The sequence below is a fragment of the Mobula birostris genome, chromosome 32 (genome assembly GCF_030028105.1).
Source record: "Mobula birostris isolate sMobBir1 chromosome 32, sMobBir1.hap1, whole genome shotgun sequence".
Taxonomy (NCBI): domain Eukaryota; kingdom Metazoa; phylum Chordata; class Chondrichthyes; order Myliobatiformes; family Myliobatidae; genus Mobula; species Mobula birostris.
The window spans coordinates 183,474-209,839 of record NC_092401.1 but is presented as its reverse complement, the minus strand read 5'-3'; the positions used below and the strand labels follow the sequence as shown (position 1 = coordinate 209,839).

The window sequence follows — 26,366 nt, the reverse complement described above, 5'->3', positions numbered from 1 at the left end:
AAAGGAAGAAAAAAAAATAGCCCCCAAAAATGCTAATCTAAACAAGTCTTTGAGAGAAACAATTTCTTTCTACAATGCTAAAATAGTGGATCTCTGATCCCAGGCTTATGCCTCTTTCCAGCCAGTGCACACCGCATCCATCCTGGGATGTAGCTCTAGAACCTTGTCTTACAATCCTCAGCCAGTTCTACAAATCTTTTCCTTTAAGACTACTTGCTGATCCCAGACTAATGAACATCTATTAGAAGAATTTAATCATTAGTTGCTTGAGATTACCGGATTGAAAATAGATCTTCTACTATCAACCATCTGTCATTAAACTATTTTTATGCTGCTATATTCACTTTTAAGTATTATGTAATATGGCTATATGTAAATACATATGGATTCTTCAAATCTTAGGGCAACACAATATGCTTTTCAGTCAGTTTTGGATTGCTTGAAGATTAGTGCAGAGACACAGTAGTGTAGTGGCTAGCAAAATGCTATTACGGTGCTAGCAATCTGGATTCAAATCCACCCCTGTTTGTAAGGAGTTTCTACATTCTCCCTGTGACTGTGGATTTACTCCAGGTACTCTGATTTCTGTCCACATTCGAAAGACATATGGGTTAGTAGGGTTTTTGGTCATGTGGGTCTGTTACTGTGCTGTATATCTAAACCTACTCATGATTGAAATGTGGAAAGCACGAAGCAAATGCACACACAGCAAGATCCCACAGACTGCAATGTGGTAATGGGTGGATAAATTGCTTTCATGATGTTGTTTGAAGCAAACATATTGGTCGCAGAACTGTCCTGCTTTCTTCAAATTAATTGCAAAGGAATCTCTTACCAAGGACACATGCTAACTTCCTTTAATGCTATATCGAGTAAAAGCTTTTCACTACATAGTGATGTCATTATAGCACTGAGAGGAGTATTTTTTTACATTTTCTGCTATTACATTTTTGGTACTTTTAAAATTCCAGGTTCGTGTTGAGTTTCCATACAATGAGAATCTGTGCAGCAATGCAAAACCAACAAGACGATATTCTATTAAAACCACTATTCCTGAGCAATCATCCACTGTGGTGCCTTACGTTATAGTTCCATTGACTCAGGGAGAAATAATGATTGAAGTCAAGGCCTCAGTTATGAATGTCTTTGTGACTGACGGAGTAAAAAAGCCTCTCCTAGTAGTGGTAAGTTCAAAATAATTAAACTTCTAACATCCAGCAACATAAGTGATTATGAAAGATTTGTTTCACATCAGGTCAGATGTCTGAAATAGTATTGAACTGCTGATGCAGAGCTTTGGATTGCTCAGAATCTGAATTTGAAAGGTGCAAACATTTGAACAAACTTGAACATTTGATTGTATTCCTGGGAACATAATTGGGGAGTGGGCAGAAGGATAATCCAGCAGTTGCTAAGTATTTTGTTAAATTCACTGTTAATGAATAAACAGTATTTCTAGCCTGTGATGATGAAGGAATGGTGAAATATTTCAAAGTCTGATGATATGGAACCTGCAGAAGATGATGGACCTGTGTGGCTCCTTCCAGTGTCTTATACACTAGTGTTGAATCGGTTTGAAGGGGATTCTGAAATCTATTATCAGTCAACTCTGAGCTCTCACACATATAAACTGAGGTGTATTACATGGAAAGTTGCATAGAGTGCAGAGTAAATAACTCTTACAGTAAATGAACACCTAAAAGAAACCAAACTTTTACATATTTACTGTATTCTTTCTTTCTGTAGCCAGAAGGAGTAAAGATTGAACTCCCGGCATATAATCATTATTTGGAACCCAAAGGTAAGTGTCCACTATGTTGAAACCCCTCAAGATATGCAGTTGTCAGTAACAACATACTCTATTTAAATTGTCCCTCAATTTTGTTTCAAACCAAATTTTATACTGGAGATAAAAATAATGTTAGGGCAAATGACCAATAATTTAGTCAGAACAGATAGAAAGAGCAACTGTAACTGGAACAAATCTTCAGTCGTAACTGTGGAGAGAGAAATGAAGTTGATTCTTATGTTGGTACTATTTGGTGCAAATGAGGAAAAGACAAAGGAATCAGGATTTAAGATGCAGAGCAAGCCAAAGAGAGGTCATATAATAGAGCAAAAATTAGTGGGAAGTTAGAAGATTGAGAAACATTTAAAAACCAGCAGAAGGCAACTAAAAATATCATAAAGGAAAAGATAGAATATGAAGGTAAGCTAGCCAATAATATTAAAGAGGATACCAAAAGTTTCTTCAAATACATAGTCTAAAGAGAAATGAGAGGAGATATTGGTAGTAATGGGGGACAAGGAAATGGCAGACCAACTGAATAAGTATCTTGCATCAGTCTTCACTGGGTGCCAGAGATTCCAGAGTGTTGGGGGCAGAAGTGTGTGAAGTTGCCAATGCTAGGGAGAAGGTTCTTTGAAAACTGAAAGGTCTGAAGATAGATAAGTCGCCTGGACTAGATGGTATATACCCCAGGGTTCTGAAAGAGGTGGATGAAGAGATTAGCAATGATCTTTCAAGAATAAGTTGACTCTGGCATGGTTCCAAGGAGTGGAAAATTGCAAATGTCATCACTCTTTAAGAAGGGAGAGAGGCAGATGAAAGGAAATGATAGGCCAGTTAGTCTGACCTCAGTAGTTGGGAAGATGTTGGAGTCGATTGTTAAGGATGTGGTTTCAGGGTACTTAGAGGTGCATGATAAAATAGGCTGTAGTCATCGTTGTTGAGTGGCTCGCCGAGCTAGCTTGTTAGCTTGCAGGCATTTCATTACCCAGCTAGGCAACTTCAAATGAAAAAGAAGGCCGTAGTCAGTGCTGTTTCCTAAAGGAAAAAAATTGCCTCACAAATCCATTGTAGTTCTTTGAAGAAACAACAAGCAGGATACAGTCGGTGGATCTTGTGTACCAGTATTTTTAGAAGGCCTTTGACAAGGTGCCATACATGAGGCTGCTTAACAAGGCAAGAGTCCATAGTATTACAGGATGCATACTAGCATGGATAAAGCAGTTAATAAGGGCAGCCTTTTCGGGTTGGCTGCTGGTGACTAGTGATGCTCCACAGGGGTCTGTGTTGGGATTGCTTTTTTTAATGTTATATATCAATGACTTGGATGACAGAATTGATGGCTTTGTGCAAAGTTTGCAGATGATACGAAAGTAGGTGGAGGGGGCAGTTAGTTTGGATGAAGCAGAGATGCTACCAAAAGACTTAAGATAGATTAAGAGAATAGGCAAAGAAGTGGCAGCTGGCTTATGCCTCTTTCCAGCCAGTGGACACTGCATCCATCCTGGGAGGTAGTTCTAGAACCTTGTCTTACAATCCTCAGTCAGTTCTACAAATCTTTTTCTTTAGGACTACTTGCTGATCCCAATCTAATGAACATCTATTAGAAGAATTTAATTATTAGTTGCTTGAGATTACCGGATTGAAAATAGATCTTCTACTATCAACCATCTGTCATTAAACTATTTTTATGCTGCTATATTCACTTTTATATATTATGTAATATTGTTATATGTAATTACATATAGATTCCTCAAATCTTAGGGCAACACAATATGCTTTTCAGTCAGTTTTGGATTGCTTGAAGATTAGTGCGGAGACACAGTAGTGTAGTGGATGCTTTCTGTGGTGCATCAATAAAAATTGGTGAGGTTGAAAGGGAATATGCTAAATTTCTTTAGTCTCCTGACTCTCTTCATGCATGCAGCATGTGGACGGACTCCAAGTCTTTCTCTGTGGGAACGATGTGTTATTTATTCCAAACAACAACAGGAATTAGATTATATCAGTCAGTGTGTTGTGTGGACAAGGAAAACTTAGACTATTGATGCATTATATTGAAGAATTCCTCATTTTAGACATTACAGCAATGTGATATTCATCAATGTGAAAAGTTTGCTGGTTCTCCAAGGAAGAGGATGCAGTGTCTTTTTAGCTCAGAGTCCTGGGTGCAATTCAATTAAATTTTGCATTCAATTAAATTTCAGTTTTGGCCGTGGAGATGGTGAATAAAATGAGTTCATTAGAATGGCTCTGAGCCCCTGTACCATCATTTATCCAGAGTATTTCTTGTGCATTTTTAGCATGGTTGGACTGAGAAATATTTCTGCTATATTCTCTGTGGGATTGTTGTCACTGATTAACTGAACTCTGAAAGCCTGCACTCATTCTCTATCATATTTTATTTACCTGTGCACAAGGAGAACAGCATGGGTTCTGTCACCCTTACTATTCTAAAGCTCGAACAAATAAATGATATTTTTATACAGAAATTGACTTTATACAGAATTTTCATTAAAAATTGACTGGTTGGATACAGATACTGACTAAATGTGAATCTTGTAGGTGTTCAAATACCTTATTTGCATAATCAATCACAAATCACACTGTGATAATACAGGTATTAATAACCAACAGAATCTCCATGTTAAAGGCCAGTAACACTCAGATTTAGTAAAGTAACTGACCTTAAGTGTAATCCTAGAATCCTTTGTTTGCATTCTTATCTTGAATCCGTATTCCAAATGGCTTTGGCCCTGTACTGTGCAAAAGGGCACTATGCTTTTGAAAGGCCTTTCTTAAAAGACCTTTTTTGCTTGGGATGACTGCACACTATCTATAAACTACCCTGCCTTGTCACGACTTCCACAGGATTTACAAGTGACTAGTTTTGGGGTTCATTAGAAATGGGAACATTACTGAACATCTCTCTGATGGTCCTTTACCAAGTAAGAAAATGGAACAGACTGAACAGCCTTTATTTAGGGATAGGTTCTCTCAGTCTGCTTTTATTATACCTCCAATAGTTCTACTTTGGTCAAAGAAAGATTTTACATGCTTAGTAATAGTCATAGTCATAGTCATAGTTATAGTCATACTTTATTAATCCCGGGGGAAATTGGTTTTCGTTACAATTGCACCATAAATAATAAATAGTAATAGAACCATAAATAGTTAAATAGTAATATGTAAATTATGCCAGGAAATTATGAAATAAGTCCTGCTGAGTTCCTCCAGCGTGTTGTGCGTGTTACTTACAGGGATTTCTGATTTATAGCACAAAGAGGGGAAAATCAAACCTACCAACTTTAGTTTTCCTTAAACAAAGAGGTTCTGCAGATGCTGGTATTCCAGAGTAACATTTACAAAATGCTGGATAAAGTCAGCAGGTCAGGCAACATCTGTGAAAAGGAATGAAGAGTCAACATTTCAGGCTGAGAACCTTCATCAAGTCAGTCCTGATAAAGGATCTTGGCCTGAAACGTCAGCTCTTTATTCCTTTCTATTTTATGTGTGTCACTTCAGTTTACCTTCTTTGGCTTATCTTGTGAACACTTGCGATAAACTAAAGTACTAAACTACAATACTGTAAACTGCAGGAAGATTGGTCACTCTAAAAGATGACAAAAGTGATTTAAGAAGATATAAAAACATTCAAATAGTTGGCAGAAAAATAAGTAACAGTGCAGGAAAATAGGAGGAGCTGGCTAGTCAGTCCATCAAACCTGTCTCACAGTTCATGGTTGCTCTGCCCCAACTTCATCTCCTCTTCTGTGTCACTTCCCACAATTCCTGATTCCTCAATCTTTCAAAACTTTACCTACTGCCTCTTAAAATACTCTCGATAATCAGTCCATAAAGAGCTCTGTAAATTCGTCACTGTCTGGAAAAGTAACAATTAGATTTTTGTTAAATTACAGATCATAGGCATCATTGGCAATCAGTATTTATTGCTTATTCTTTATTGTCCTTGAGAAAAGTAATCTTGAGTTCCTGCATTCCTGGTGATGAAGATACGTCCAAGTGTAGTTATGCTGGAAGTTATAAGATTTGGAGTCAATGATAATGTGAGTTTTGGATGATATAGCAGTATACTAAGAATATATTATGAATAAATAAATATATTCTTCCTTCAACTTAGGCAAAACTCAAACATTTGATGTTGCCATCGATGCCCCACATGACATGGTTCCGAATGCAGAGCCACTGACACTCATCAGCGTTCAAGGTAAGTGGTTAATGCTGATAGACTCAGTCCTCTAAAAACTGGAGACAAATATATTTCTAGATTCTACCTGACTTGTGCATGTTGGAACATTCAGAGTTGCCTATCTTCTGTTTTCCATCCCCAACATAACACTAGAACAGGACTTGAACAGAGATTTTTAAAATGGAGTGAAAATTTAAGATTGCCCTTCACAAGATAAAATTATTGTCCGTCAAATTCAAATGCACACAGTGGCATTTTTCTCTTTAATCTGATTAGAACATGGTTTGTAACTAGCTTAGCTTTTGCTTTTGTTTTTCCTTATCTTGGTGACCTGTTTACTTCTCACTTTAAAATGATGTCCACACTAGACCGGATAATTTTGAAAATGCCAGTTTCGAGTAAAAACGACAGGGTACGCGTTTTTCAAAATATCTCTGTCCACACTAAAATGGATATTTGGGCGAATCTACTCCTACTGGGCATGCGCAGACACATCTACAGGAAACAAGTGAAGAGGAAACGGTATAATAATACTTACGTTTCCGTGGTGGCATTGTGCTATTTCCATTGGTCAAAAACTAGAGTACCAACAACAGCGAAAGAAAGTTTTCAACAATGTCTTCAAGGAAAACCTCCACTGGAAAAATCAGACCGGACTTCTTCATTTAGACAGACAATGAAGTCGAGCTGTTTCTGTGAGTTACAAACAACTACAAAGTCAGCAGAGCAGTGGAGAACGTCGAGATGTTTAATTCCAAACAAACCATTAACGTAGACAATAAAGTAAATAACACACGCATGAAGCCGTCCTCTGCCCGAGATCAACAAGAGATTGTAATCTTCTGCTGCCAGACCTGCACAGTATTTCTGACTTTAATTTTTAAAAAGAGACTCAATCAAATCAATTTAGGGGATCTAGTCAAAAAAGCTCACTTTACAATTTAACTCTCACACCGTTCACACCGACTGTGCGTCATAACAGCTATCCAGCAGTGCTTGCACAGTACCAAGCAGAAGCAGAAAAAGCATTGTTGTGGTGTTGTCATGACAGCATTTTCAGATATCTCTGTTTACCCCATCATCACAGCAACGCCAAACAATCGTTTTCAACTTTACACACTCTGGAGAGTGTTTTAGAAAAGCTCCGTTTTCAGGGGATGAAAATGCCATTTCAGTGTGGACGGAGGGACAAAATGAAGAGAAAAAGCTTCATTTTCAAAATTATCCGGTGTAGTGTGGACATAGCCCAGGTTCTACTTTGGTTAAGAAACATTTTTCACTCTCATTCTTCTTCTCGCTAGAAATCTGTCATGTGGTCATTATTTAGACAAGTATCCTTGTGGGATGAAAAATATCAGAATAACATTTCCTAGGGATACATTCCAAGTATGTAGCTCAGAAAAATATTAATTCCAGACACTTTGACAAGGTCCAGCATGGTAGGTTGGCTGACAGGGGATCCAGGATGAGCTGTATACAAAATTGACTTGGTGGTAGTGGAGGACTGTTTTTCATTTTGGAGGTCCATGGTTATATTCGAAGCAAGGACCTGTGCTGTGTCATCTATTTTAATGATGAGGATCAGAATGGTTAGTAAGTTTGCAGATGACACCAAGATTAGCATTGAAGGATATTCAAGGTCACAATAGGATCTACAAACTGGGAAAGTCAACCAAAAAAATTGCAGATGGAATTTAACTCAGATGTGTAAAGTGTTGGAGTTTGGTCAGTTAAACCAAGACAGGACTTATGTGTTGAACCCTGGTCATTGTTCACTGGCTAATGTTGTAAAGTGATGTTCTAACTGCTCCACTACCATGCCTATAAGGATATCCATCAGCTTTCATTGCTCGAGGGTTTTAATTAAAAAAAACACATGAATCTAGTTTCTCCAAATAAGATCAAACCACAAGCCACATTAATAGCTTCATAAACCTGCTTTTTGTCCTTTCCAATTTGATGACATAATTTCCTGCAGCAGGATTACCATAACTGTACGCTATTCTTCAAATATATCCTAATCAACTTCTTGTACAGCTGTAATGCAGTGTCCGAATCCTGACCAATAAAGTCAAATGTGCCAGGCTCCTCCTTCACCACCTTGTCTACATCTGTCACCACTCTCAAGGAACTAAGTATCTGCACTCCCAAGTCTCTTCTACAACACTCCCCAATACCCTACCAATTAAGTTCTGGCCTGGTTTGAAGTACAGAGCTATTTTAAAACATGAGCAGCATATGTAAGGTGAATAGTCACAATCTAGTACGAAAGGGCTTTGGATTAACATAAAAGGGGAAGACTTAGAAAGAACATGGGGGAAAAACTTTTTCAAATGAAGGATGGTGGGTACATGAAACAAGCTACCAGTGGAAGTGGTGGAGATAGATAAAGTTACAAAATTTGAAGGTCCTTTAGACAGACACATGGAGAGGAAAAGGTGTAGCCATAGTCATAGTCATAGTCAGACCATAGTTAGAGGGATGTAGACCAAACACAGACAAATGAACCAGCTCATGCAGACAGCTTGATGGGCCTGGATGAGTTAGGTCAAAGGGTCTGTTTCCATGTGGTCTAACTCTGATTCCTGAAATGAATGTTTTGCTTCATGCTTTGTATTGCAAACTACCAATAATCACTTTACCAGTCTTACCATCAAACACCTAGGACTGTTGATGTATAGAGAGATTTTAGGGAGCAGTTTCTTAGCTCCCTGAAAGTGGCAACGTACAGTACATTGATAGATTTGAGAAAAAGGCCTTTGGTATACTTAATTTCATAAACTGAAGCATTGAGCCAAAGAGTTGGATGTCACATTGAAGGTGCACCTAAGATTGTTAGACAGCACTTGGAGTGTTGAATGTGCTTCTGAATGCCATAATAAGGGAAGGATAAGAACAACAAATTGTAGAAGAGATTTTACCTGGAATGTAGAGATATAGATGGACTGTGTTTAGTCTCAGTGGAACGTAAGGATATAGTTTTAAGGAGAGATTAGATGGACTATGTTTAATCTCACTGGAATGAAGGGATATAGTTTTAAGGAGAGATTAGATGGACTGTGTTTAATCTCACTGGAATGTAGGAGGCTGAGGATTGATCCAATAAATTTTAAAAAATAGGAGTGTTATCAGCAGGGATAGATAGTCGAACTTCCTGTTCCCAGGATGGAGGTCTAAAGCTAGAGGGCACCGGTTTAATATGAAAGGGATATAGTTAATTATTGACGGGTAGGTTTTGTACACATAGATGGTTTCTATTGACGATGAGTTGCCAGAGAAGGTTGATATTATTCATTATTATCGTCATTATGTGCCATGTCGTATTGCATGGGTAATCATGTTCTATGACCATGATTGTTCTTGGGAAATTTTTATGCAGAAGGCATTTGCCACTTGCCTTCATCCAGGCAGTGTCTTTACAAGATGCGTGACACCAGACATTATCAATACTCCTCAGAGACTACTTTGTGTCAGTGGTCACATAACCAGGACTTGTGACATGCAACAGCTGCTCATACGACCATCCACCACCTGCCCACCTGGCTTCATGTGACCCTAATCAGGGTAGGAGCAGGTGCTACACCTTGCCCAAGGGTGACCTGCAGGCTAGCAGAGAAAAGGAGCAAAGGAGCAGCCTACTTCTCCTTTGGTAGAGGCATACCTCCACCCCGCCACCCATATTATTAGTATTACAATATTTAAAACGTCTTTCAAACAGCACCAGGGATATATTTTATGACCCGACCATTACTATTCCCCTTCATATCTTCCTTTAGCTCTCTGTTCTTTCTGATAAGAAAATTCTGTTTTCTCAATAACGTTTTAGGATCTTTCACAAAATATGAAAAGAAATCAGAGTTTTATCATGAGAAGTTATGTTTTGGTGTGTACAATCAGTGGTCTGTCTGCTTGGCAAAGAATTTTTTTATCGCTGCAGTCTTTATGATCTGTATGTCTTTGCTAAGTAAATGCTGTTGCAGTGGTCAACACTGCCACTTGATCCATCTTGTCTTTGATATTTTTCCAGAGAGTTTTTGCATGACCTCCATGAAAGCAGCAAACAAATCAGTCTGCAAATTCCTGCTATCCTGAATTTTATGTATTTATTTTCTCAAAAGTTGATTTATTTTCATTACAAATGTTGCTATATTTGCTTTACTTCTGGAATCAACATAATCTGAAAAGGCACTGAAAAGAGATTTAACAAGAACTTTCAAAGAAGGATAGATATTTGGGACTAATGGGGATTATTTTGGTCCTGATTATCACTTCCTGTGTTTTACTTTTGCACCATTCTATAGCGAGAAATCAAATGGAGATTTCAACTAGCATAATTTATTAAATGCTGTTTATATAGTTAAAAAGATCATTATTCTACTGAAGAAAAGAGTTTCATGAAGAATCTCAAATATTTTGTTCTAGTTTCTTTTATAAAATATATGGGTTGTGGAATTACAAAATAGTACCGTACAGATGGAGATTAGTGGCCCTCTTGTCTTTGTGCTGCACTCTAGATAGAGTTATCCAATTAACCACACTCTCCCTGTTTTATACCCATGGCATCTGTATTTTTCCCTTCAGCTCTTTAAACAGTTCTCTTTTGCATCCACTAGAGCAAGTCCCAACCTGAGGTCCATAGACCCATGATTATTGGTATTGGTATATGGCATAAAATGGTATATGGTTGGAAACACTTGCTCTAAAGCAAAACCTTTCTTATCACAGCAATCCATGTGTGAGGCCTCCATCGGTCAGAGTTAACCATGGATGTTGCATCCTGGCAGTCTAGATATACAAGCCTGTGCAGAGCAATATGGAGAGCAAATTGTTGCCGACGTAGCAAACCCCCCTTCCTCCACACATCTGATGAAGACAAAGGAATGGGAAAGACCAATAGAGTTTGGCATCAGCAGTATCACAGGATTTGTTAGTCAGTGTTGAACTCAACATGGGACTGCCTTACCGACTCCAGCTCTAGATTTTTCCCTCAGCATTTACTCCCAAGGCCTTCCCCATGAGAGGGTTTAGCCACAAGGTAGCGAAGGTTTGAGATCAGAGTTTTTCTTCTCCCAGATGAGCTGCTAACCATGGCTGTCGAGTCCCATCTGCCCGAAGGCACCGGTAACCTGCTTTTACCCCTCCTGTCAGTAGAAACGGTTTTGCGGGGCTTAAGAGCTAAGCCACACATAAAGGCCTGGAGCTGGACTTGATTGTCAGAGGCTATTTGAGGTGCATGCCATTGGGAGAATTTAATAGGTAGCTGGGAGCTTGCCCCCATTACAGCCCTCCAGCTATAACAACCTTAAGTAATCCACGACGGAAAATTTGAGAAAATTCATGTAGCTTCATCAAAAAATTCTTTCCAAGAAAATGAAAGAGATTAGAATTCTATGTGTAAATGCATGGAATTTCTTTTCTTATCTTCTGAAATACCATCAGTTATACTTATCCTTGAATGAGTTGTATATTTAACAGAATACTCAAATTTATTTCATCAATGAAACAGGAGACCTTTTAGCTGAGACAATTGAAAATACTATCGACGCGATGAAACTGAAGCATCTAATCCGTGTTCCAACTGGATGTGGTGAACAGAACATGGCATCAATGACACCAGTGCTGATTGTTACAGTGTACCTAGACAAAACCAATCAGTGGTTGAAGCTGGGAGTGGACCTTAGAGCAAATGCAGTGAAGAGTATTCAACAAGGTACAGAGCATCACTGATTTATGTACATTGAGTAAAATAAAAAAGCATTGTTAAAAAAATACTATGTAAACTGGTTGAATTTTAAGTATGACCATAGATGTTTGCTTTGAGCATCTGGCATCACATGTATAAGGCAACAATGATTCAAGTTGATAATGTTGTTGATAAGGTGTTGATTTTTTTTTATAAAAATAGATTGTCAATAAAAGCTGAAGATTGTGGTAAAGTGAATTCTCCATCAGAGACTGAAAGGATGTGTTGACATTGGAGAGGGTCCAGAGGAGGTTCATGAGGATAATTTCAGGAATGAAGGGGTTAACATATGAGGAACGTTTGGCATCTTTGCACCTGTATTCGATAGAATTTAGAAAAATGCAGGAAGATCCCACTGAAACTTACCAAATGTTGAAAGGACTAGATCGGGTGGATGTGGAGAGAATGATTCCTACGGTAGGGGTATCCAAAACTAGAAGGCATAGCCTCAAAACTGTTTGGCAATCCTTTATAACAGAAGTAAGAAGGAAGATTTTTAGCCAGAGAGTAGTAAATCTATGGAATGCTCTGCTACAGACTGCGGTGGAGGCCAACTACATGAGTATATTTAAGGCGGAATTTGATCATTTCCTGATCAGTCAGTGCATCAAAGGATATGGTGAGAAGGCAGGTGTATGGGCTTGAGTGGGATCCAGGATCAGCCATGATGGAATGATGGAGCAGACTCGGGCTGAAGGGCCAAATTCTGTTTCTATGTCTTGTGTTCTTATGGTCTTCTAGACTTATGGACATTATTAAAATTAATAGATGTTGGGATTAAGCAAGGAATTTGAGATTTAGGATCAGCTGTCATCTGGCATGCCAGACAGGACAAAAAAAAACAAAATTGCGCTGGATCCAAGGGAAAGGCAAATTGGATCCAAAATTGTTAGGGAGCAAAATGTAATGGTTGCTTGGCAATTTGTAGTCTTTTGTGCTGTTACCTCTAGGATTTCAGAGTGTAGCAATCCTTTGCTTCTGCAATATATGTTAATGATATAAATCTAAATGTCAGGGCAATTTGTGACCACTAGGTCACTGAAGACTTAAGATGGAAAAGGGAAAGAGTATACTGGCATTGACAAATAGGAACTACAAAGGGAAAACAAGTATCTGTTTAAAAAGTGACATCTGAGAACATGATATTTCAAAATGATCAAGGTGTCAGGGTGAAGGATAATAACAGTAATTGCAGGACAGGAAACAAATTAGGATCCATTTGAGACTCATAAAATAGGCTGCAGGGGGGATGAACTATGAAGATCACAGGCATGAGGAGATGACAAATGTATCTGTGCAGCTGAGGTGAAGTCAGAGGGCAAAGTGTTAGAGTAAAGCTAATTCACAATATTGTTTGAATATGTAAATACTTTAATAAATGTATACTTCTAAATAGTCATAGTCATACTTTATTAATCCTGGGGGAAATTGGTTTTCGTTACAGTTGCTCCATAAATAATAAGTAGTAATAGAACCATAAATAGTTAATAGTAATATGTAAATTATGCCAGTAAATTATGAAATAAGTCCAGGACCAGCCTATCGGCTCAGGATGTCTGACCCTCCAAGGGAGGAGTTGTAAAGTTTGATGGCCACAGGCAGGAATGACTTCCTATGCCGCTCAGTGCTGCATCTCGGTGGAATGAGTCTCTGGTTGAATGTACTTCTGTGCCCACCCAGTACATTATGTAGAGGATGGGAGACATTGACCAAGATGGCATGCAACTTAGACAGCATCCTCTTTTCAGACACCACCGTCAGAGAGTCCAGTTCTATCCCCACAACATCACTGACCTAACGAATGAGTTTGTTGATTCTGTTGGTGTCTGCCACCCTCAGCCTGCTGCACCAGCACACAACAGCAAACATGATAGCACTGGCCACCACAGACTCATAGAACATCCTCAGCATCGTCCGGCAGATGTTAAAGGACCTCAGTCTCCTCAGGAAATAGAGACGGCTCTGACCCTTCTTGTAGACAGCCTCAGTGTTCTTTGACCAGTCCAGCTTATTGTCAATTCGTATCCCCAGGTATTTGTAATACTCCACCATGTCCACACTGACCCCCTGGATGGAAACACGGGTCACCGGTACGTTAGCTCTCCTCAGGTCTACCACCAGCTCCTTAGTCTTTTTCACATTAAGCTGCAGATAATTCTGCTCACACCATGTGACAAAGTTTTCTACCGTAGCCCTGTACTCAGCCTCATCTCCCTTGCTGATGCATCCAACTATGGCAGAGTCATCCGAAAACTTCTGAAGATGACAAGACTCTGTGCAGTATTTGAAGTCCGAAGTGTAAGTGGTGAGGAGAAAGGAGACAAGACAGTCCCCTGTGGAGCCCCAGTGCTGCTGATCACTCTGTCGGACACACAGTGTTGCAAGCACTCGTACTGTGGTCTGCCAGTCCTCTTGTAGTGGAGGCTGTATAATGAGTGTTTAGAAATGGAGCATATCTCATTTTGGAACATGATACAACAATCAAATTGTCAGTATATAGTAATTCAACGTGTGTGCCTGTAATTCAGAATCAAATTTTCAGAATAGAGTAACTCAACGTGAATGTGCTTTAACAAAAATTTCTACTTTCATAAGCATAGTACATAGAAATTCAGTGGGAAAGATCCAAATTTCTACAGATCTGTTTTCCCAGCATTTTGTTACTGTTTGGAATCTACCGAATTCGTAATTCTCGTATTTTTTTTTACCCAGGTTATACCCAAGAATTGGCGTATCGCAAGGAAGATGGTTCTTATGCAGCTTTTATCGGTCGGCCATCCAGCACATGGTATATTCAAACTGACTTTTAACATTTCCCTCTCCTTTCTGAGCATAAGCTGAATTCCCAGTACGTTATTATGATTTCTTTTTGGTGATATGCTGTTACCACAAGTATAAAATGCCATTAAATTTTCTACCTCTACAAATGATGCTTGTGAATGCAAAGCAATACCAGATGTATAGAATGCACAAAATTGGTTTGACAATCTTCCATTCTAAAAATGAATAATGATTCTTTTAGAAATAGTGTATGTCTTGACTGCTGTGAACTATTTCCATGGATAAAATTGTTGAAAATAATAGTTGTTTTGCAAATAAACGGTTTCCAAGGGTTGCAAGAATGAATTAATCTGTGATGTTATTACAGGGTTCATGGTTAGATTTCTTCATTTGATTATTTTTAATGTTTTAGCAGTTCAGAATATCTATCTTCTCGTTATGCTCTCAACTTGTTATCTTTTACGAGTGCCAGGGAAGTGATACTATGAAAGATGTCCCCCTTCAGGACTAGAGCTTCAAAGCACAGAGTCATAGAAAAGTACAGCACAGAAACAAGCCCTTTGGCCCACCTAGTCCATGCCAAAACCTTTTAAACTGCCCACTCCCACTGATTTGCACTGGGACTATAATCCTCCATACTCCTACTACCAATGTACCTTCGCTTTAACATTGAAATCAAACTCACATGCACCATTTGTGCTGGAAGCAGATCTTAATTCAATGTACAATAAAGAGTGAACTTCTACCCTTGAACTTTTATCAAATAAATTTGTGCTGTATTTCTTTCAATGCAGGTTAACTGCCTACGTGGTTAAGGTGTTTGCAATGGCATATAACTTGATCATGGTTGAGCCACATGTACTCTGTGGAGCTGTGAAGTGGCTGATATTAAACAAACAAAAACCTGATGGTCACTTCCATGAGGATTCTGCAGTAATTCATGGAGAGATGATTGTAAGTGAAATATCTTATTTACACTTTTTCACTCTTGATTGTGTAACATGGAACCAGATAATAACACATCAATAAAAGGGGTTATTCAGATCAGTAAGACTGTGGCAATTTATTGAAAAGTTGGGCAACTTTCCATTTATTTGTTCTCAGGAGTTGGTGGCCTTGGCTTGTTCTCCTTAGTTATCCATCATTTATAATCCTTGATCTACATAAGTTCCTGGCTCATTTCAGAGGGCATTTTAGGGTTAAGTAGAGAAATACATGATAAACCTGGCCAAATAGTACTGGCTTTGTTGTGGACCATGGTCAAAGTGGACTAGTTGGAAAGACAGCATTCCCGTGCTGTCTTACTCTACGATTATATCACACATTCTTGGGTCTGACAAAGTAATGACGGTAGTTTACTTGCATCACATCATATTGAAAAGTGCTTAAATCATCATCCAGTAATTTCATAATCCAATATGTACAAAATGCTGGGAAGCACAGCAGGTCAGGTGGTGTATATGGATAAGCATTTAACGTTTTGTGCCGTGACCCTTCATTGGGACTCGGCACAAATCATCAACTAGTGAAAAGCTGCAGATGCTGGAAACTCAAGCAATACACACAAAATGCTGGAGGAACTCAGCAGGCCAGGCAGTGTCTATGGAAAAGAGTACCGTTGACAATTTGGGATGAGACAGACATAAGGTGGTAGGTGAAACTGGGAATGGGGGAGGGGTGAGGTAAAGAGCTGGGAAATTGGTGAAAGAGATACAGGGCTGGAAAAGAGGGAATATAATAGGAGAGGACAGACGGCCATGGAAGAAAGAAGGGGGAGGAGCATGAAAGGGAAGTAATGGACAAGCACTACTGCCTCCTCTACTGTCATGATGAGGCCACACGCAGGTTGGAGGAGCAACATCTTATATCCTTGTATTCAGTCTGGGTAGCCTCCAACCTGATGGCATGAATATCAATTTCTCGAACTTCCAGTAATGCCCCTCCTTGCCTATTCCCCATCCCCTTTTCCCTCCCTCGCCTCCTCTCCTTGCCTGTTGATGATTTGTGCCGAGTCCCAATGAAGGGTCACGGCACAAACGTTAAATGCTTATCCATATACACCACCTGACCTGCTGTGTTTCCCAGCATATATCTCTTTCAGCAACCAACTTCCCAGTTCTTCCTTGTGCTTCCTCCCCTCCTCCCACCTTCTGATTCTGACTCCTCATCTTTTTCTTTCTCCAGTTCTGCCGAAGGGGCTTGGTTTGAAACGTCGACTGCACTCTTTTCCGTAGATGCTGCCTGGCCTGCTGAGTTCCTCCAGCATTTGTGTGTGTTCCATATCATCAAGTGTTTGTTTCCTTTCATCAATACTTCCTAAACTGCTGAGCTACTCGACCTAATTAAGTTGTCACTGAGTGTATGTTCGTGGTCGCCTGCTGTTATAACCCATCTACTTCAACATTTCAGATGTTGTGCATTCAGAGATGCGCTTCTGCACTGTAGTAATGTGTGATTATTTGAGTTACTGTCACCTTTCTGTCATCCTGAACCAGTCTGGCCATTCTCCTCTGAGCTCGCTCATTAGCCAGGCATTTTCACCCACAGATTTGTGGCTCACTGGATATCTTTTGTGTTTTGCATCATTCTCTGTAAGCTCTAGAGACTGCTGTGTGTGAAACTCCAAGAAGATCAGTAGTTTCAGAGATACTTAATCTACCCCATCTGACACCAATAATTATTCTTTAGTCAAAGTCACATAGATCACATTTCTTCCCAATTCTGATGTTGTTTAAACCTCTTGACCATTATGCACGTCTTATGCATTGTGTTGCTGCCACATGATTGGCTGATTAGATAATGGCATTAACGAACAGATGTGCAGCTGTACCTAATAAAGTGGCCACTGAGTGTATGTACATCGATCTGAAGTATGTTTTGTGATAATGTTTGGAAGTGGGGAGAGAAATACTAAGTGAAAGGATTTTAGAAGAGGTTGGTCTTGGGGAACAGGCTGAGGACAGGGATATAAATGCAGATATCTGCCATTTATAGAGAACAAAGATGAGAAAAGGTGAGGGAAAATGGGGTTGAGGAGACAGGGTCGGTTAAAGTGATGAAGACTACTAAACAATGTAGAAAATTGACTGAAAATTCAAAACAAGGTCAAAATTAGCTTTAAAATGCAAAGGAAGTGTCTTTCTTCAACAATAAAGGAGATTTATTCCTTTCTTCATTCACAGGATGGGAACATTTCATGTCTATCCAAATTACACATAAATTGAATGCTGTTTGTCATTTTACACAATTTATCATTTCATTGATTAATTATATCTTCATCAGCTGATCTTGATGGGACAACATACCTTTTTTGCTGGATTATTTGAGGCCATTGGCATTATAACAATTAAAAGCGGTTTAATTAAATGTCTTATTTGTCTTAATTCAAGTATTGCTTAAATCTTGTGTGCCTGGGGTGTATTTTCATGTGTGGTATTTCCCTGCAGGGAGGAATCCATGGATCACAGGACTATTCACCATTGACTGCATTTGTGCTGATTGCGATCGTTGAAGCTAAGACTGCTTGCCTCCACTATGTTGCGGTAAATTATTCTTATTTCATAATATAAAATATCTGGTTCATGCATTATTTCAAGGAAGAGCAGGAAGGTGCTGGCAAATATTTATACTTAATCAAGACCATCAAAGGCTGCGTGAAGTTGTTTTGCTGCATTTCATGAAAATACTTCAAAGCTGTAGAATGTTTAATCTTTTAAAGGAAGATCAAATCCCTTTGAGACAGTTAGCTGTGCAAGGCTTCCTCAGATTTAATTTGGATTTTTATTTGTTCTGTGGCAAAAATACAACTAAACTTTCATTCTAACATCAAACACAGCGGGTGGTGAAAGCTGCCCAGCGGATTATCAGCACCCAATTGCCCACCATTGAGAACATCTACCATAAATGCTGCCTGGACAGGGCGAAAAGCATTATCAAGGATGCATATCACTTGAACCATGGACATTTTACTCTCCTCCCATCCAGTAGGCACTACAGGAGCCTCCGCTCCCACACCAGCAGGCACAGGAAGAGCTTCCCTGAGGCTGTGACCCTGCTGACCCTCACATCACAGCGCTAAGCAGTATTGCACCCATATTGTACTGTCTCGGTACCTATATTTGTATGCTGTAGCACTTACTTTTTATTTTGTACATAATACTATTCTTTTGTAATTATTTCTTTCTTCTTCTTTTTCAATCTTTTTTATTGAGTTTCAAATTGATAAACATAACAATGATAATGATACAAAGAGATCGGGATTACATTAATAACAGTTAACATATACAGACACAGATTCTGAGTAACATATTTAATTTAAACCTCCCAATCCCTTAATAACTGAACCTGAAAAAGATTCAAAAAAAAAGATTTACCCCTTACACTAAAACAAAACAAAACAAAACAAATACTGGCCTGCCATATTTTGTCGGTTGAAATCATTATTTGTCATTAACTCTGCTCCTCTATACACAAACAGGAAGTTATTGAAAAGGATTCAGAAAAGGTCAACTTACATCGTATGAAAATGTTGAATAAATGGCCTCCACATTCTTCAAATTTAACTGAAGGATCAATAATACCACTCTTAATTTTTTCCAAATTTAAACATGTTATAGTTTGGGGAAAACCATTGAAATGTAGTAGGGGGATTAGAATCCTTCCATTTAAATAAAATAGATCTTCTGGCTATTAATGTAACAAATGCAATCAAACGACAAGCTGAAGGGAATAAATTTCTAAAGTCTATCATTGGTAGTCCAAAAAATGCAGTAATAGGATGAGGTTGTAAATCAATATGCAAAACTACTGAAATAATATCAAAAATGTCTTTTGAATATTTTTCAAAAAGAGAACAAGACCAGAACATATGTCAAGGAAGCTACCTCAGATTTACATCTGTCACAGACAGGATTTACATGACCATAAAAACAAGCTAACTTATCCTTAGACATATGGGCCCTGTGAACCACCTGAAATTGTATCAAAGCGTGTCTAGCAAACATTGAAGAAGTGTTAACTAGTTGGAGAATTTTCTCCTATTTCTGTACGGGTAAAGTTCTCTTTCCCATTCATTCTTAATTTTATCAGACATACCTAAACGTATTTTCAGAATTAAATCATAAACAATTGCTAATAAACTCTTCTGACAGGGGTTTAAACCTAAAAAATAATTCTGTAATTTCAATTTGATGTGATATCAGAAAAGAGGTAAAATAACCTTCAAAAAGTTTCTAATCTGTAAATATCTGAAAAAACGTGATCTTGGCAAATTATATTTATCTGACAACTGTTCAAAGGATATTAGACAATTATCCATGAATAAACCACAAAAACATATTATTCACTTCGTTTTCCATAAAACAAAAGTTTGATCAGTTCTGGATGGTTGGAAGAAAAAATTGGATATAATAGGACTTGAAAGGATAAACTTAATCAATCCAAAAAAATGTAGGAAATTGAAACCATATTCATATTGTATCTTTAATTATTGGATTAATCATTTGTTTATTCAGTTTAGTAAATGCAAAGGGAAGTGAAGCCCCTAAAATAGAAGCCAATGAGAACCCCTGTACAGACTCACACTCAAGGTTCACCCATCATGACATTGAATTTCATCCAAATCTTGCGTCGGGAACGTTAGGTATCAAATATTAATTGCCCAATAATAGAATCTAAAGTTCGGTAATGCCAAACTGCCATCCTTTTTTGATTTCTGTAAGTATTTCTTACTTAATCTAGGATTTTTATTCTGCCATATATATGAAGAAATTTTGGAATCAATAATATCAAAAAAGGGTTTAGAGATGAAGATTGGTACCGCTTGAGATAGTTACAGAAATTTAGGTAAAATAATCATCTTAATAGCATTGATTCGATCAATAGGGATATTGGGGACCATTTAGTAAGCAGCTGTTTAGCATGATCAATTAAGGGTAAAAAGTTAACTTTAAATAGATCCTTCTGCTTCTTAGTAATTTTAACACCCAAATAAGTAAAATAATCAGTAATCGGTCTAAATGGTGATTGTCTATAGATTGGAGCTTGCATATTTAATGGAAAAAGCTCACTCTTATTAAAATTCAATTTATAACCAGAAAAACTACTAAACTGAGCAAGTAATAATATTACTGCAGGAATGGATTTCTCTGGATTAGAGATATATAGTAACAGGTCTTCTGCATATAATGATACCTTATGTGTCTCATTCCCACAAATAATGCCAAATATATTGGGTGAATCACGAAGAGCGACTGCCGAGAGTTTCAAGGCATATTAAATAGTAAAGAGCTTAAAGGACAGCCCTGTCTATTACCTCGAAAAAGCCTAAAAAAGGGGGATCTCTGATTATTAGTAAGTACAGAAGCCAAAGGTATATGATAAATCAATTTAATCCAAGATATGAATTTTGGGCTAAAATTAAATTTCTCAAGGATGTTAAGTAAATATTCCCATTCAACTCTATCAAACGCCTTCTTGGAGTCAAGTGAAATAACACATTCTGGAGATTTAGGTGAAGAAGTGTATACAATGTTCATCAACCACCTAACATTAAAATACGAATAATGGTTTTTTAATAACTCCTGTCTGGTCATCAGAAACAATTTGTGGCAATACATTTTCCAATCTAATTGCTTATATTTTGGAAAAAAATCGGAGTCCACGTTTAACAAGGATATAGGTCTATATGATGCACATTCAGTGGGGTTTTTATCTTTTTTAGGAATTAAAGAAATAGATGCTTCATAAAAAGAATGTGGTAATTTACCTACAAATAAGGCATCCTTAAAAATTCTACATAACCAAGGAGAAAGTAGACTTGAAAAAGATTTTAAAAATTCTACTGTATAACCATCCAGGCCGGGTGCTTTACCAGAATTCATCAAAGAAATTGCTTTCTTTATTTCTTCTTCCATAATAGGTGCATCTAATGTTAAACATTCATTAAGTGGTAATTTCAGAATATTCAATTTTCTTAAAAATTCATGCATTATAAAAGAATCGTCAAGAAATTTTGATTGGTATAAAGGGATATAGAATTCTTGAAAAGATTTATTAATTTCATCGTGATCAACCATCAAAGTACTATCCCGTTTACGAACTTTAATAATTTGATGTTTAGCCAAAGCAGCTTTCAATTGGTTGGCCAGTAATTTACCCGATTTATCACCATGTATATAATATTAACTCTTAGATTTAAGTAATTGATTTTCAATTGGGGATGTTAATAACAAACTGTGTTGCATCTGAAGTACAACTCTCTTTTTGTAAAGCTCCAAATTAGGAGCAACAGAATATTTTTTATCAATTTATTTAAACTTATCAACCAATGTCGCACTTCATTATTAATTCATTTTTTTGAATCCAGCAGAATATGAAATAATTTGCCCACGGATATATGCTTTAAAAGTGTCCCATAATATCCCACTGGAAATTTCTTCCGTAAAATTAGTTGAGAAGAAAAAGACAGTCTGTGCTTTAATAAAGTTAACAAAATTCCTGAAGCAGAATAGAACTGAACCGCCATTGTCTAGCACTGAAAGTTACACGGGTTAATTTGATCGATAGTTCTGGGGCGCATGATCAGAGACGGCAATTGTGTCCTACTCACAGGCTGAAACAGACTAAACTAATCGAGAGTCAATGAAAAAGTAGTCAATTCTGGAGTAATTATGATATACTTGAGAAAAGAATAAGAACTCTTTATCGTTAGGATATAAAAACCTCCAAACTTCTAAATTTCTGGAGTCAACTAAAAAGGAATTAATAAAAATAGCAGATTTGTTTGGAAGTACCTTACTGGGCGCAGACCTGTCCATCGAGGGATTCAGGCAACAGTTAAAATCTCCGCTTATTATCAACGTATTTTCATTTACATTAGGAAGGGATGCAAATAAATGCTTAAAGAATTCAGGATAACTGATATTTGGTGCATAGATATTAACCATAACAACCTTTTGGTTATAAAGTAAACTAGTAATTAATAGAAATCTACCATTCGGGTCTGAAGTTGTTTCATAGTGAACAAATGCAATCGAGGAATCTATAAAAATAGAGATTCCTTTCACCTTAGCCTGTGAATTAGAGTGAAAATTTTCTTTTTCCAAAACCTAAAAAAATGCTGATTATCCTCCTTCCTCACATGAGTCTCCTGGACAAAGATAATCTGAGCATTCAATCTATGAAAAGCTTTAAAAATCTTCTTCCCTTTAATGGGATGATTCAAACCATTCATATTCCATGAAACAAAGTTAATAATATTATCCATTGTATTTGAATAAACCATATTGTGTGTAAAGCGTTAACCTTACTGCATAGGAAACTCTTGAATTAGGAAGAGGGACAAAGGTTTAAAGTGGAACCGGAAGTTACGACAATTCAGACATATTTGTAGTTTCAGATCAGCCCAGATGGAAAAAATCAAACGAAAAATAACCCCACCCCCCACACAAAAAAGCCCGAAAACTGGACAACAGGCAGCCAGAAAGCTATCTGGACATTTCCTTACCCCCATCTCTCTTGAAGGCAAGTCTCCAATGAAGAAGGAATTCAAAACACCACCCACAGTCAAAACATTGAGAAGAGAATACCATAACAAACACCAAACAAATGTTTAAAAAAAACAGCCATTTGCAAAGCATTTTGAAAGGCAATATCTTGGAAAGTGAAACAAAATACTATCTTATTAATATTTCAAGAAAAAAATTAATCACCAAATCAGATTCTTAATTATTTTCAAAAACAAACAATTGAAAATAATAGGATAAAATATTAGAGGGAGAGAAAGAAAAGGGAACTTTAACATAAAAGCATAATAAATATCCACACTCCTAAACAAAGTACGAGCATTATGAAACCAAAGGCAAAATTCTTCAAACTTTAAAAGTCCAAGTCGATGAACTGGTTATTAACTTATAAACAAATGAATACAGACATGATAAAACAGTAAATTTATTGGACAGCTGAGATCGAATGTTGATCCTCAAGGAATTGATGAGTGTTGTCCACAGATTTAGACCATTTACGTGATTTAACAGGTAGAGCAACCCTTAGGTGAGTTGGAAATAGCAGAACTGTTTGGAATTTTCTTTAATAGAGCTCGGACATCACCAGTTTATAAGTCAAATGAATAGAAACATGAAGAAACTGCAAATTTATTAGGCATCTGAGCTCAGACTTTGATCCTCAAGAAATTGATATGCTTCGTCCATGGATTTAAACCATTTATGCGATTTATCAGGCAGAATAACCCTTAGCCGAGCTGGTTGGAAATTTCTTTGATATAATTCGGACATCACCGGTTTAAAAAGCGATATTTCTTGCATTATCTCAGGACTATAGTCTTCAACCAGGTGAAACTTGAGATCACCATGCACAATAACCCCTTTCCGACCAGCAATTCGAATCAAATGCTCCTTAGTATGCACATAATGAAATCGGAGTATCACAGGTCAGAGTTTCAACTCCTTAGGGGTTTAACTCTTAAATACTGGTGAGCGTGATCGAGTATAAGGGGAGAAGAAAAAACATCGGAACCGAACACAGTATTAAAAATTGAGAAAAATCTTAGTAAGATCACTGCTCTCAACGTCTTCACTGAGTCCTATTATTCGCAAATTCTGTCTCTGACTAACACTCTCCAAGTCAATAGTCTTAACTTTTTACTGTTCCAGTGTTCAAGTGGTCAAAGTTAATTGCTTTTCCAATAGATCGAGCCTGCGATCTCCCTGTCTCCCAGCTTCAACGAGTTTGGAAATTTGATATTGTTGTTTTGCGCTCTCCCGCTTAAGTACTGCCGATCTACCTTCAATCTCCTTTAACGATACTTCCAAAGTAGCAAATATTTATAGAATTTATCATCCAGGACCTTTGAGGTAGCCTCCAAAGTAAATTGAGACGACTGTTTAGGCTGTTCAAAAACACCTTCTTTCTTTCCATTTCCATTACCATGCCTTTTTCCCTCTGGTAGTCACTTCCGTCGATTAAAAATCAAAATTCAAGCATATAAAAGTGTTATAAACACTTTTATATAGATAGTAAAAGGGTGGTAAAATGACTGAAAAATGAACGGAGCAAAGCCAAAATGCAACCTACTCCATCTAACGTTCCAAGAGAGATCTCTTTTGTATTTCTGATCAGATGCTAATTGCATTTTATTGGCTTTGTATCTGTACTCGGCACAATGACAATAAAATTGAATCTAGTCTAATTTAATCTAATCTAAACAGGCTGAAACATCAAATGGCAAAGTGTGAATTCACTAAATGGTCATTTATACAACCATTATTCCATCCTCCACTAAAGTAAAAGGTTTGCACACATATGGGAGCAATTAAAATCCAGAACTGGCTTGTCCACAGAAGGCAAAGAGTAGTTGTAGACGGGTCATATTCTGCATGGAGGTCGGTCACCAGTGGAGTGCCTCAGGGATCTGTTCTGGTACCCTTACTCTTCGTGGACTTTATAAATGACCTGGATGAGGAAGTGGAGGTATGGGTTAGTAAGTTTTCTGATGACACAAAGGTTGGAAGTGTTGTGGATATTGTGGAGGACTGTCAGATATTACAGCGGGACATTGATAGGATGCAAAACGGGGGTGAGAAGTGGCAGATGGAGTTCAACCCAGATAAGTGTGAAGTGGTTCATTTTCGTAGGTCAAATATGATGGCAGAATATAGTATTAATGGTAAGTCTCTTGGCAGTGTAGAGGATCAGAGGGATCTTGGGGTCCGAGTACATAGGATGCTCAAAGCAGCTGCGCAGGTTGACTCTGTGGTTAAGAAGGCATATGGTGTAATGGCCTTCATCGATCGTGGAGTTGAATTTAGGAGCCGAGAGGTAATGTTTCAGCTATATAGGATGCTGGTCAGACCCCACTTGGAGTACTGTGCTCAGTTCTGGTTGCCTCACTACAGGAAGGATGTGGAAGCCATAGAAAGGATGCAGAGGAGATTTACAAGGATGTTGCCTGGATTGGGGAGCATGCCTTATGAGAATAGGTTGAGTGAACTCGGCCTTTTCTCCTTGGAGCAAAGGAGGATGAGAGGTGACCTGATAGAGGTGTATAAGATGATGAGAGGCATTGATCGTATGGATAGTTAGAGGCTTTTTCCCAGGGCTGAAATGGTTGCCAAAAGAGGACGCAGGTTTAAGGTGTTGGGGAGGAGGTACAGAGGAGATGTCAGCAGTAAGTTTTTTACTCAGAGAGTGGTGAGTGCATGGAATGGGCATAAGGAACCCCCTTCAAGTATCGCTGTCTCCCATCACCCCTGGATGGCACCGTCTTGTTGCAGGAAAACAAGCCCAGGGTTCCCACTGATTTAGCGATATAGGTGTGTTGCAATGATTTTATATGTTCATATGGGGAAAATATGTGCTGTGTGTTTAATATCCAAATGTTACTTAAAATGTTATGATGCTATTGACTTATATAACCCTATAACCATATAACAATTACAGCATGGAAACAGGCCACCTCTGCCCTTCTGGTCCGTGCCGAATGCTAATCTCACCTAGTCCCACTGACCTGCACTCAGCCCATAACCCTCCATTCCTTTCCTGTCCATATACCTATCCAATTTTTCTTTAAATGATAATATCGAACCTGCCTCTACCACTTCTACTGGAAGTTCGTTCAACACTTACTTCAAGCTCCCCTGATAATTGACTTATCACTATATTCATGCGAGGAAAATATGCACTGTGTGTTTAATATTAAATTCATTAGATAATCCCTTTTAGAAACAAAATTGAGTGTTTTAGCCACTTATCACCTATATTCTGGTTGTGATTAACACCCCCCCCCGAACAGAATCGCCAAAAACGATTTGTAGAAAAAAATCGGC

General features: G+C 38.0%; 1 protein-coding gene across 1 annotated transcript in view; it reads left to right on the top strand.

Moving 5' to 3' along the window:
* Positions 1–26,366, top strand: part of LOC140191280 (complement C3-like) — a 215,486-nt gene that overhangs the window by 140,908 nt on the left and 48,212 nt on the right. Inside the window, exons 21-27 of the mRNA XM_072248549.1 lie at positions 972–1,184; positions 1,747–1,801; positions 5,931–6,017; positions 11,506–11,709; positions 14,455–14,530; positions 15,318–15,477; positions 17,970–18,065. Of these exons, the coding sequence (XP_072104650.1) occupies positions 972–1,184; positions 1,747–1,801; positions 5,931–6,017; positions 11,506–11,709; positions 14,455–14,530; positions 15,318–15,477; positions 17,970–18,065 (891 nt within the window). The remainder of the gene's footprint in view (positions 1–971; positions 1,185–1,746; positions 1,802–5,930; positions 6,018–11,505; positions 11,710–14,454; positions 14,531–15,317; positions 15,478–17,969; positions 18,066–26,366) is intronic.